The sequence below is a fragment of the Mirounga leonina genome, unplaced genomic scaffold (assembly GCF_011800145.1).
Source record: "Mirounga leonina isolate KUSES-001 unplaced genomic scaffold, KU_Mleo_1.0 Mir_177, whole genome shotgun sequence".
NCBI lineage: Eukaryota > Metazoa > Chordata > Mammalia > Carnivora > Phocidae > Mirounga > Mirounga leonina.
The window spans coordinates 5,198,775-5,211,826 of record NW_023270459.1 but is presented as its reverse complement, the minus strand read 5'-3'; the positions used below and the strand labels follow the sequence as shown (position 1 = coordinate 5,211,826).

Sequence of the window (13,052 nt, the reverse complement as noted above, 5' to 3'; positions counted from 1 at the left end):
GCCCCAAGGAGTAGGATTAGGTATGGGTGGGACTTTGAGCTTTCACTTCCTGCACTTGTATCCTATTTGAATTTGTTAAGGTGGGCAAGCATTTTACACTTTATACTCAAACTCACACACACAAATCCAAATCCACAAAGAAAAGCAAAGGCCCTCAGAATTAGGTAACTAAGCCTAGCCCCGTCTAGGGGAAGAGAAGGGAGGCAGGAGAGAAGCCAAGGAAGGTGGCTCCCATTCGCTGAGTGTCCAGAGGGATAAGTAAGATCAGCATCCTGGGAAGGGTCTCCTTTAAATTTAACTGCCAGGATGGGGTTTTTGTAAAAGTCAGCCCTATGTAGGGAAGGAACATCAGCAGCCGGCTGTGCAGGGGTTCCCCCCCCCACCCCCCCCCCCCCCCCCCCCCCCCCCCGGCACTTCCTGCTCTCATGCCTCAGGACAGCAGCCTGAGTATTCCTCAGAGACTAGACCAGCTTGGTGTGTGGTTGGTGAGCCAAGCAGCTGATGAGAAAGACCACAGAAGTCAAAAGCATTTTCCTCTGTTTTCTATCTTTACCTTTTTTCTTTTAAAAATTTTTTCTTACTGAGGGGCACCTGGGTGGCTCAGATGGTTAAGCGTCTGCCTTCGGCTCAGGTCATGATCCCAGAGTCCTGGGATTGAGCCCTGCATCGGGCTCCCTGCTCAGCGAGGAGTCTGCTGCTCCCCCTCCCTCTGCTTCTCCCCCTGCTCATGCTCTCTCTATCTCTGTGTCTCAAATGAAAAAAAAAAAAACTTAAAAAAATTTTTTTTCTTACTGAATATATTCGACATATAATATTGTGTAAATTTAAAGTGTGCAATATGTTAACTTCATACATTTACATATTGTAATATGATTGCTGTTGTAGCAATATTTAGTATGTTAAAAAACAAAATTCAACTGATGAGTTTGAAGATCTAACTGGCTTTATTCAATGATTCATGATTCTGACAACATCCCATCTAGCAAGTAGAAAGGAGTTCTGAGGTGTTCAAAATGGGAGGTGTTTATTGGCAGAAGGATGGTGGGACAGGAAGTTAGAAGAGTAGATTATTTCAGGCAAGGTTACCTAACCATACAAGGGTCTTATCAGGCAGATTAAATCACTAGTGCTGACCAGGAAATTCCACTCCTGAGAAAGGCTGAAACTGCAATTAGGTTAGGTATTAACCTTGGTTTAGCACAAGTGACTCCATTTTTAGCCTTTTGTTTCTTTTTTATAAGCACCTCAATCACATTACATAATTATCTTTCTTTTTAGTATTTGGGATAATTTCTGATTTCAGAGTTAGCATTTTCTTTGAGAAGCATGAACATCTGAAAATACAGAAAATCCTAAAAAATAAATAAAAATTATCCACGATTCCATCACACACAGATACACAAAATATTAACTGTGGTTTTCTGCCTGCTTTTTTTTTTTTTTTAAAGATTTTATTTATTTTTATTGGAGAAAGAGGGAGTACATGAGAGGGGGGAGGGTCAGAGGGAGAAGCAGACTCCCCACTGAGCAGGGAGCCCAATGCGGGACTCGATCCAGGGACTCCAGGATCATGACCTGAGCCGAAGGCAGTCGCTTAACCAACTGAGCCACCCAGGCGCCCTTCTGCCTGCTTTTTAATATATTTTTGTTTTTACAAAATTTAATCTTACAAATAGTTTTGTATCTTTTTTTTTTTATAAGATTTTCTATTTATTTGACAGAGAGAGAGACAGCGAGAGAGGGAACACAAGCAGGGGAAGTGGGAAAGGGGCTCGATCCCAGGACCCTGAGACCATGACCTGAGCCGAAGGCAGTCGCTTAACCGACTGAGCCACCCAGATGCCCCAATAGTTTTGTATCTTTTATTTAATGTTATATTGTGAGGATTTTTGAATCATATTTCCAAATTACCCTTGTTTAAAAAAAAAAAAAAGACAAGCCCAAAATGGAGTTGCTTAGGCTAAGCCTCACATCACCAAGCAGAGACTTACAGTTAGGGTTCTCCCAGAAATGGAATTTTAAACCAGTCCATCAGGAATTGCCTGATTGGGGGTGCCTGGCTGGCCCAGTCTGATGAGTGTGCAACTCTTGATCTAAGGGTTGTGAGTTTGAGCCCCACATTGTGTGTAGAGATTACTTAAATATTTAAAATTTTAAAAAGGTAATCTACCTGATAATCCCCTAAAGGAAAGTAACCTTGCAATAACCAACCCACTTTTGTATAATTTCCTTGCTCCTTTTCTCTTCTAGCCATGAAAGTCTTTCATTTGGTACAGCTCCTCAGAGCTTTTTTATCTCCTAGACTGAATGCTGCCCAATTCAAATCGAGTTTTGCTCAAAAATTTTTAAATATGCCTCAGTTTATCTTTTAACACTCTCTAGAAAAGCTTTGCTTTAGAATCCTTACTTACAGCTACGGGAATGCTTGTTTTCCCATCTCTTGACCACACGGAATGTTGCACTTTTCTGTTTGCTGGCTTCATAAGTGAAAATGATTTAAGTACTCTTTTACATTTCTTTCTTTAAATTTTTTATTTATTGATCATATTCATTTTCTTTGTGAGTGCCTGTTCACATCCTTGGCCTGTATTTGTTGTTTGGGTGGTATTTGTTTTGTTGTTAATTTGTAAGAGCTCTTTACATACAGGGGCATCTGTTTTCTAACCTGTAAGCCTTGGCCGCGAGTTCAAACCCCAGGCTAAAAGGTGGCCCTTAGGTTTCCTAAAGCCAGACAGCGGTTCTTTGCGCGTGAAAAACACGACCGGCTGGAGTACGGCGGGAGGTGCGGGAGCTCCTTCGCGCAAAGCCCAGCCTGGCCCCAAGCAGCTCACTCCACGGGTCCCGGGCGTCGCCCGCTCGGCGCCAAGCGGCGGCCGCAGTGCGCAGGAACGGAAGATGGGCCGCCCTTCCCCCACCTGCTTCCGGCCGCGGCTCAGTTCTCGCGCCTCCGCCTCCGCCGCGGCTCGTGGTCGTCCCGCCATGGCACTGTCGCGGGGACTGCCCCGGGAGCTGGCCGAGGCCGTGGCCGGGGGCCGGGTGCTGGTGGTGGGCGCGGGTGGCATCGGCTGCGAGCTCCTCAAGAACCTTGTGCTCACCGGCTTCTCCCACATCGACCTGGTGAGGGCCAGGCGTGCGCGCGGGCTGAATGGCGGGCCGTATTGCCGGGGCCGGGGGCTCGGGCTCCGGAGGTCGGGACCAGAGTTGAGGTGGCGGGGGTGGTGGCAGCAGGCCTGGAAGTCCGGGGGTCGTGGCTGCCTGCGGAGAGGGCGCTCTTCGGCGGCGCCGGAGCGGGCCTCCCTGCACGCCCGGTCCGCTCGGGACGCCAGAGAGGCCGCGGGCCGGGGTCTTCCGGGCGTCGCGCCGCGCGGCCGCCCCCTGCCTCCCTGGCAGCGCCGGTTTGTGGCGGCTCTAGGCTGTGGGAGCGGCCTCGTGTCTTTTCGCTTCAGAGCAGTTCCCCAGCTTTAGTGGGAGGCGGAGGTGATTGAGTCTCGTGGATGTTGTGACTTCATTTTGGCGGTCTCCCTTAACTCAGAAATACTGGTCCAGAGCAGAGGGTGGCGGTAATAGGAGGCAATACATACTGAGCGCTTGTCCCGAGCCCGGCGCAGTTCCGAGCGGTTAGCTTGCATTAACGCATCTAATCTTCGCTACCTCCGTAAGGTTGCAAACGCCATTTTCATCCCTTTTTTTAACAGATGAGAGGAAAAGTGAGATTTAGAGGGGTTTTAGTAACTTACTTGGGTCGCGAAGCAAGTGGCAGGACTCTTTTGGGACTCGCGCTCCTCTCGTTACAGTCTGCGTGACTGTCATTATCTCCGTAGACACACTCGCTTATGTCGTTAAAGATGTTGGTGAAGATTTTAACTTTTGCACTCACGTAGAGTGGCTGTAATTTTAAATTATTTATATTAAACTTTTTAGAGATTGGGGATGTTAGGAATTTGGATGTGAGTTTAAATTGTCTTAAGGTGTGGTGGAAGCACGGAATGGAAAAAGTAGAAGTAGCAGACTGAACTAATAAATGAGTGACTGGAGGGAAAAGAATTTACACATTTTTTCTTTGGCTGTTAAAAGGTTAGTCTTCCCATCCAGTTCTGTACTGCAGATCCGGATACGATTGTGCTTTAGCTGGTAACTACTGCTGCATGTTTAAAGAAACGTTTTGTAATAGACAAGACCGTGGATTGGGCACCTGAAAAATGCTCATTCTTTTTTATTTGATTTAATTTTTGTAATAAATGTGGAAAGTACAAATAGAAAATGATTAGGTGGTTATATAATGATTTTCAGAAATTATAACCCAAACTGTTAAGCTGTTTCACGATTAGAACGTTTGATTACTCTTCATATAAATTTATTGAAATGGAATGAAAGTCTTTAAGTCATTATTATTTTCTTCCCTTAGATTTATTTAAGCAGCAATTAGATAAAACTTAAAACTTAAGTGACACATTTTTAACCTCGTGTAGACATTTCCTTTAACAGCCCTTAGGTTAATAATAATTGTAAATGGAGTTTTGTGTAGATGAAGACTTTGAACTAAAGCAGCAAACATTCAGTAACTGCCAAGTATCATTTAAGAAAAGAAGTCACAGTTAAATCTAACATACTCGATTTGAAAGAGTAATTAATTAGATGGATAGATAAATGAATTATATATTTATTTTCAACAGACATATAATTTTATGGCATCTAAGGAATTTCCAAACATACTTTCCAGAATGATTAAACAAACAAAAAGATATGTCCTTTCTAAAATATTTTTGAGAAAGTTATCTCTGAAATTAAATCCCAAGTTCTTTAAAATATGTGTTAAATTATTTTTATCAGTTTAATAATTTTGCTATTACTGGTTGAAAATGAAAAGCATTTTCTCTGCTAATGTAACAGATAGCAAAAGTTTTGGTTTATGGATGCTGAGGATAGTGATCTTGGTCAAACATACCAGAAAATTTGTGATTTATCTGGAGTTTATGCACTTGTAGATTGATCTGGATACTATCGATGTCAGCAACCTCAACAGGCAGTTTTTGTTTCAAAAGAAACATGTTGGAAGATCAAAGGCCCAGGTAACATTTTTCTTAATATACTATTTCTATTTATTCATTAATATTTCTGCACTTTGATGGATCTTCTCTTTCTGTTATCAGATTAATTGGGACTTTTCAGTAGGAGGGCGTATATGGGGGAAGCCACCTCTTTTTACTTGAGAGATTGTGAAGAATAAAGATGTAAAGGACTACACCCTCCTCTGTTTTGGTCTGCTGAGGAAGTAGACCCGCTCTACCCAATCCAGTAAATGGTGTCCCCTTCATATTTAAATTTCTGATTGTTTGCTTAGGATGAGCATTGTTCCAGTGTTCCCCAGAGGTTGACTGCTGTATTTGAGGGCAAGAGAAGCTACAGCCTTATGCTCTTGTTGCACTTTTTCTAAAAGGGTGGCCTTCCCTGAGGTTCTAGTCACCTTGACCTTTCGTTAGTTCCTTGAGTGTTCCATCTTGATTCAGGGTTTGATTGATTGATTGATTGATTTTAAAGATTTTATTTATTTGACAGAGAGAGCCAGCGAGAGAGGGAACACAAGCAAGGAGAGTGGGAGAGGGAGAAGCAGGCTTCCCGCTGAGCAGGGAGCCCGATGTGGGGCTCGATCCCAGGACCCTGAGATCATGACCTGAGCCGAAGGCAGACGCTTAACGACTGAGCCACCCAGGCGCCCCTTGATTCAGTGTTTTAAAACATCTTTTCACTTCGCTTTTCTCCCAACCTTTTTGGCAAACTCCCACTGTTTTCTCGTTTTTAGTTTTCAAATTTTGGCTTTATTCTCTAGGGATACACTCTGACTAAACCTCGTAGACTAAGTCAGACCTTCCTCTCCTAACAACTTCTACTTTTTCTTTAAAATTTTTTTACTTATTTAAGTAATCTTTATACCCAGTGCGGGGCTCGAACTCACAACCCTGAGATCAAGAGTAGCCTGTTCTGACTGAGCCAGCCAGGCACCCTGTAGCTTCTACTTTTTCTAGGTATCATTTATCATAGCTTGTAGTTCTGTTTATCAACATTGATCAGTGTCACCTTGGCTCACCAAGTGCTTCATGCAGATCTGGCACATAGAAGATACTCAGTAAATGTTGAATGAATGAACAAATCACACTTAGTTACTGCATTTTATGTTTTTGTTGAAGCTTGCCATTCATGTAGATGTGTATAAGGGAAGGGGCCAGTTCTCCTGTTATTTTATAAATATGTGTATAACTTAATCTTAATGAAATTTTGTCGCATTTTTATATTTCTTTAGTTTTTAATATAAATAGGATATGTAAGTAGGTGAAATGGCAGTGTTGTGTGCCATAAACTTGACATAGAGAGAGAAATGTTGTAGCTATTTAGTAAATTAGTAATTTACTGTTGTTTGTTTTTCCAGGTTGCTAAAGAAAGTGTACTGCAGTTTTACCCAAAGGCTAATATCATAGCCTACCATGACAGCATCATGAAGTATGTTCTGATTATTATGTTGCAAAATTGTGTTTGTTGTCAATTAAACTTCTAAAGCGTTACGTATTTTTAGTAGCCAGATACAGGAGTTTGAAGTCATTCTGCTTTTTATTTATTTTTATTTTTTATTTTTTTAAAGATTTTATTTATTTATCTGAGACAGAGAGAATGAGAGAGACAGAGAGCACATGAGAGGGGGGAGGGTCAGAGGGAGAAGCAGGCTCCTCGCCGAGCAGGGAGCCCAATGCGGGACTCGATCCCGGGACTCCAGGATCATGACCTGAGCCGAAGGCAGTCGCTTAACCAACTGAGCCACCCAGGTGCCCCATTCTGGTTTTTAAAAATGATTTTTCTATCCTAACTATAAAGAACAAACTGATGGTTATCAGAGGGGAGGTTGGTGGGGGGTGGGTAAAATATGTGATGGGGATTAAGGAGGGCACTTGTGATGAGTACCGGGTGTTGTATGTAAGTCTTGAATCACTACATAACTAATATTATACTGCATGTTAATTACCTGAAATTTAAATAAAAACTTAGAAAAGAAAAAATGATTTTTCTAGAAAAATTAAAATGTGGTAGCTTGTGCCCGAGTTTTATTAACAGTTTATATATATGATTTAAATGATTTAGATAAGAGGAAATAAGAGGTAAGATATTTTAATACTTTAGGGGCGCCTGGGTGGCTCAGTTGGTTAAGCGACTGCCTTCGGCTCAGGTCATGATCCTGGAGTCCCGGGATCGAGTCCCGCATCGGGCTCCCTGCTCAGCTAGGAGCCTGCTTCTCCCTCTGACCCTCCCCCCTCTCATGCTCTCTCTATCTCAGTCTCTCTCTCAAATAAATAAATAAAATCTTTAAAAAAAAAAAAAAGATATTTTAATACTTTAAATAAATAAGTTATTTGGAAACATAAAAGGCCTTATAGTTTTGTTTTTTGTTTTTTTTTTAAAGATTTATTTATTTGTATGACAGAGAGAGACACAGTGAAAGAGGCAACACAAGCAGGGGGTAGTGGGAGAGGGAGAAGCAGGCTTCCTGCAGAGCAGGGAGCCCGATGCGGGCCCCGATCCCAGGACCCTGGGATCATGACCTGAGCCGAAGGTAGCCGGCTAACCGACTGAGCCACCCAGGTGCCCCTATAGTTTTGTTTTAAATACAGATACACTTAAACATGAAAAATCCTTGTATGTGATGATTCAGACTTCTAAATATATTGCTCTCATTCTGACTGATTTCAGTTCTGGTCTTTTTCAGTTTAAAAGGTTCCTTCCCAAAATAATTTGTTTATTTGGACTATGACTTTTGTAATATAACGGTAGGAATTGTGACGGGACCATAGTTTTCACCATACATAAATATGCTCTGATCTCAGTAAAGATAGAGTAAATATGTAATTTTGGAAGTGTTGGAACAAAGGAACCCTGGGTCTAAATTATCCTTTATAGTTGTTGCCTAACTTACAAGTAAGTGGTATTAGAAATAATTACTTCTTGTTTGAGGTCTGGAATTAGAGAAAGTCTTACACTTTCTCAGGAAATCTGTATCCAATTTTTTTAATTTCTGGATGTTTGCTCTGCAAACCTTCCTGTAGCTCCATAACCCCCTTACCCTGCGTTGCTTTCCCAGTGCTGCTAAAAGCGGGGACCCTAGAGGCCTGAACCTTGCCTGATCCTGACCATGTGAGGTGAAGCCAGAGGCCAGGCAGATCCTGGGAATGTGTTCTTTATATGTTCCCAGGCTGCCTGGAGAAGGCCTGGTGGGACTGGTGAAGTCATGCCATCTTTCTGCCAGTTTGAGATCGTGCTCTTAGGCCCCAGATTGCTGACCAAAAAGGATGTCAGGTCACAGGGATTAAGGGGAAATTATTTCTTTGAAATCTGCTCTGGTGTTTCGAAAAAGTCAAACCTATTATATGATACATACCCCTAATATCAGTTATTTTTGCACTGTTACTTTAGTATGCTTTTTAGGACCCTGTATTCTGCTGTGAAGATCAGGTATAAGGCCAGTTGTTTTGGTGACGTTTTGTTTTGTTTTGTTTTGTAGCCCTGACTATAATGTGGAATTTTTTCGACAATTTATATTGGTTATGAATGCTTTAGATAACAGAGGTGAGATTATTTTATACATTTAATTCCTAAGTATTTCCCTTCCCCCGTAACAAGGCTGTTTCCACAGCCTTTTAGTGTTTAAAGTATTTCCTTATGAGTTACATCTAGAGAGCAGTAAGGTTAGGTTTAAAATTTGCCAGTTGGTTGTAATTTTAACTAGAACTGGTTTCAGGCAGGAATTTAGCTATCACATACTCTGCTGTTCTAGCAAAACGTGTGAACATAGAAGTTGTTAAAATCGCTAAAGAGGGTGACTACATATGGTATGTGGGTGTGTGCTTGTTTCAGAGTATCCCATCACTTAAGCACAGTGTGACTTCCTTCATTTACATGGAGATCTAAGAAATATCTGTGCCTGTATCTCACATCTCAAGACCAGTTAAGTCAGACTCTCTCTGAATGGCACCTGAGCATATTTTTTCCAAGTTTCCCATGTGATTCTAAAGTGCGATCGGGGCTGTAAAACCACTGTTTCAAGACTGAGGCAAGAGGATGTCAAAGTTAGTATAGATGCCATGGATCTTGAATTATTTTAGGTATAGGTGGGTGCCGTAAGATAACAGGCTGGATTCTATTTAGATGTACATATTTTAGACCATTTAAGCTTTCCACAATAGGGGGTAATGTTTCTTATAATCAAGTGCTGCATAGCCAGTCATTGTTCTACATGTAAAACAACATTTGTGGAGTGGTTTGTAACCATTTTGAGCTTGAAATACCAAAGAAAAAACACAAAGCATGAGGAAAGGTCAGAAAGACTTTTTTTTTTTTAAGATTTTATTTGAGAGAGAGTGTGCTCCCGAGTGAAGGGGGAGGAGCTGAGAAAGAGAGAGAGAATCTCAAGCTGACCCTGTGCTGAGCATGGAGCCCGACACAGAGCCTAATCCCGCGACCCTGAGAACCTGAGCCGAAATCAAGAGTTGGGTACTCAACTGGCTGAGCTACCCAGGCATCCCTGAATGACTTTTAACTAGACTCCTCTTTATTCCCCTTGCCTTAAACTGCCTTAGTAGTTCCAAGTTGATATTCTCCATTCTCCATTCATTTCCATGTGTTACCTGATAATTTTATTAGAATAATAGTAAGGATTCAGAACATACTGAAACAATGTTTTAGCCAAGATTATAGAGTAGGCACACAGCAACAGAAGAGAAAGGTGACACTTTAGAATCCAAAAATTATTTATAGGTGTGCTTTTCCTGGAGTAAATTTGTGATATAAATTCCTTACGTTTGGAATTTTGCTAGTGAATAGTCTCTTTAAGTGTAACCGTTTTATTACACTGGTCATAGCTATAAGAAAATTACATAACAAATTAAAAAAAATAGTTTGGGTAAATGTTATCCTAATTAAAGTAACTAATTTTTCCCCCCATAAACTCCTGCTAACTAGTATTTTTCTTCCAGCTGCCCGCAACCATGTTAATAGGATGTGTCTGGCAGCTGATGTTCCTCTTATTGAGAGTGGAACTGCTGGTTACCTTGGGCAAGTAACTACCATCAAAAAGGTAAAGTAAGTTTTTACTTCCCAAATACTTATTTGGGACCTTAAGGAGGGAAGAAGTAAACTTTGGATTTATATGATATGGGCTGGTCACCATCCAAGATGTAGGGATTTTTGTGCTCTGATAAAACTTAGATACTATAAAGGTAATACAAAGAATATAGGCAGAGATCTTTCTAGCTCTGTGCTACTTTGCTTCTGTAGCTTATGTATTAGACTGGTAAGCTTAATGACATTGCCTTTTAAAATACTTTGTAGCTATAAAACTACCTGTGATGCCATAGTTGGTGTATGATAAAACTGCCTTCTCCAAAGTTACTTTTTATCTGAAGTCTGGACTTCAAAGATCTGAAGAGTACTTTGAAACTATTTGTTGTATTTGTGAAATATTTCAGACATTTAGAGAAAACTAGAGATTAATAGAGCAAATAAATACCTGTGGACTCATAACCCAGTTTTATAAAATCCAGCATTGTGATCTTTTTCCTTTTAGTTATTTTAGGAAATTAAACATAGATACATTTGAAGAGTCATTTTGCAGGTTTTGAAACCAAAATTCGAATTACCACTTAAATTTGCTACTTTTGTCCATTATTTGGCAGTTTACCCATGTTGGAAATTGTGGCTCTGCTTCTTTTGTTTTAGCTGATAAATACTCTTGGAAGCTTATTTAGTATCCTTTTACAAAGATTTGTAAATATCAACGTGTATTAAATTTAGTTAAATCAGTGGAGCCCTTCAGGGTCTGTTTATAGGTCACAGCAGTTGTTCTCTTATCCACTGTGATTTGAGGGATGGCTGCTTGTCATATGGCTGCCCCCAAGAAGGTTTATTGAAAGGACACCAGAAATGGTATTATGGAGAAAATCCTGGGTCTGCTGTCATTTATATTAAAACAATATTTGCAGGTTTTGGTTCGTTAACCTGATCCTAAGGTACTAGTAATGTATTAATACTGAGGTTGAGAATTGCTGAAATGAGGAATGTTCATTTGATGGTTTTGAAAGATTGTCTGAGGTGCCATAGACTTCTCTCAAGGACTCCTTACATTGCAAATTAAAATGTAACCCTAGCTCAACAAAATGAAAAGTATTTTGTTTGGTAATATCTAGGATTTTTCTGTGTATCTAGGTGGTTCTTGAAATTATTAATTATTTTTAGTTTTCTTAATATTTAGGAGATTATAAGGTAAGGCTTTGAATAATATTTAAGTAACTGAGGTCCACACCTTTGAGAGATAATTGGTTAGAAAGCTGTTCGTCTTTCTAGTAGTTTTTCTTTTGTTTAGTGTGATTAAGATAAACTTCTTGTATTTGATATTCAGGTGCAGTGTGGCTTTTTGTTTTTGATTTTGTTTTTGGCTTGTTGTAAGTGTTGTTTCCTGGGCCGGAGTCAGAGGAATCCTGGCTTAGACTTAGCTGTGACTGTGATTGATTCAGTTCACTTTTGTTACAGTTCCTTGTTTGTAAAGTAAGGATTTTGGAGTCACTGATATTTTAAAATTTTCTTGACAGTATAAAACCCAGTTAGAATGTAGATGAATGAATATTTATGATGATTACTTTATGATGTTGAGAAATTACCATCATGGGATAAATACTTTTCTCGTATTCTGACTTTGCAGGGTGTAACTGAGTGTTATGAATGTCATCCCAAACCTACCCAGAGAACTTTCCCTGGCTGTACAATTCGTAACACCCCTTCTGAACCTATTCATTGCATCGTTTGGGCAAAGTATTTGTTCAAGTAAGAGTATATATATTTCTGGGTGTATTTTCAGTACTGACGATGGGAAATGGGGTCATTTTTATTTTTATATCTCAGATTGTATTTATGAGGAATATTCTTTTAAATAGGGCAAAGAGACGCTCCGTTAACTTTCTTGTTACTGCTTGTGCGGAATTCAGCCAATATTGCATGCATGTCCGTTATATACCATGGACTATTTAGGAAGCCTGATATTGGAGACAGGCATATAACTAAATGAATACAAGTCTGTGTATTTGGAATTATAAAAAACATACTTAGAAGTAATTCATTGGTTAAAAAAGAAATCATGGAAGTTAAAAATACTTTTTAATGATAATGAAAATACTGCATGTGAAACTTGGATGCATTGAATGTGGCAGTTGGAAGAAAAGTTCTAGGCTTACACACATGAAGAGAGATGAACATTAATGAGCTAAGGACCCAATTTAAATTAGAAAAAGGATAAACTCCAAGGAAATTAGTGGGAAGGATGTAATTGAGGTAAGAGGAAAAAAGTACTTCGTGAGTTCAATCATGAAAAGGAGAGAGAAATAAATGGGGAATGTAATCTCAGCACAGATTTAAATGATAGTAAAGAACAAAAGGATGACAATAAAAAGACCATGCCTGTATACAGAAATTTTTAATGATCTGGATAAAATTTTTTTTTTTTTTTTTTTTTAGTTTAGAGAGAGAGCGCGGGGTGGGGGGGTGGAGAGAGAACCTCAGGCAGACTCCCTGCTGAGTGTGGAGCCAGATAAGGGGCTCAATTTCATGATTCGTGGAATCACAACCTGAACCAAAACCCAAGAGGGGGATCCTTAACTGACTGTGCCACTTAGGTGCTCCTGGATAAATTCATTTTGAAAAAAAACTTAAAAAAAATGGACTCAAAAAGAAATAAGAAAGCCTGAACAGTACTATACCTTAGGGGAATTTAATAAGTGGTTTGAATTCTGAATAATGCACCAAACCTATCTGAATTTACTGGTGATTTCCACTGAACTTGCAAGTACTATATCGTAATAATGTTAAGTAAATTGTCCCAGAGACATTTTTTAAAACCTGAATACTTCTCAGTTTGCATTATGGGGCTATCATGTTTTTGATAACAAAACCATTTAAGGCCATTACAGAATAAAAGGAGAATTTCAAGACTTTTTTTTTTTTTTTTAATTTATTTATTTGAGAGA

General features: G+C 39.9%; 1 protein-coding gene across 2 annotated transcripts in view; it reads left to right on the top strand.

The window, feature by feature from the left end:
* Positions 1–2,906: 2,906 nt before the first annotated feature.
* Positions 2,907–13,052, top strand: part of UBA2 (ubiquitin like modifier activating enzyme 2) — a 39,927-nt gene continuing 29,781 nt past the window's right edge. Inside the window, exons 1-6 of one of the 2 annotated variants that reach the window (XM_035023477.1) lie at positions 2,907–3,117; positions 4,986–5,069; positions 6,425–6,495; positions 8,543–8,607; positions 10,014–10,114; positions 11,735–11,856. In XM_035023477.1, coding sequence (XP_034879368.1) covers positions 2,980–3,117; positions 4,986–5,069; positions 6,425–6,495; positions 8,543–8,607; positions 10,014–10,114; positions 11,735–11,856 — 581 coding nt within the window. In that variant the 5' untranslated portion in view covers positions 2,907–2,979. Of the gene's footprint in view, positions 3,118–3,330; positions 4,075–4,985; positions 5,070–6,424; positions 6,496–8,542; positions 8,608–10,013; positions 10,115–11,734; positions 11,857–13,052 lie in introns of those variants that run through there. The other variant, XM_035023478.1, reaches the window with a different exon arrangement.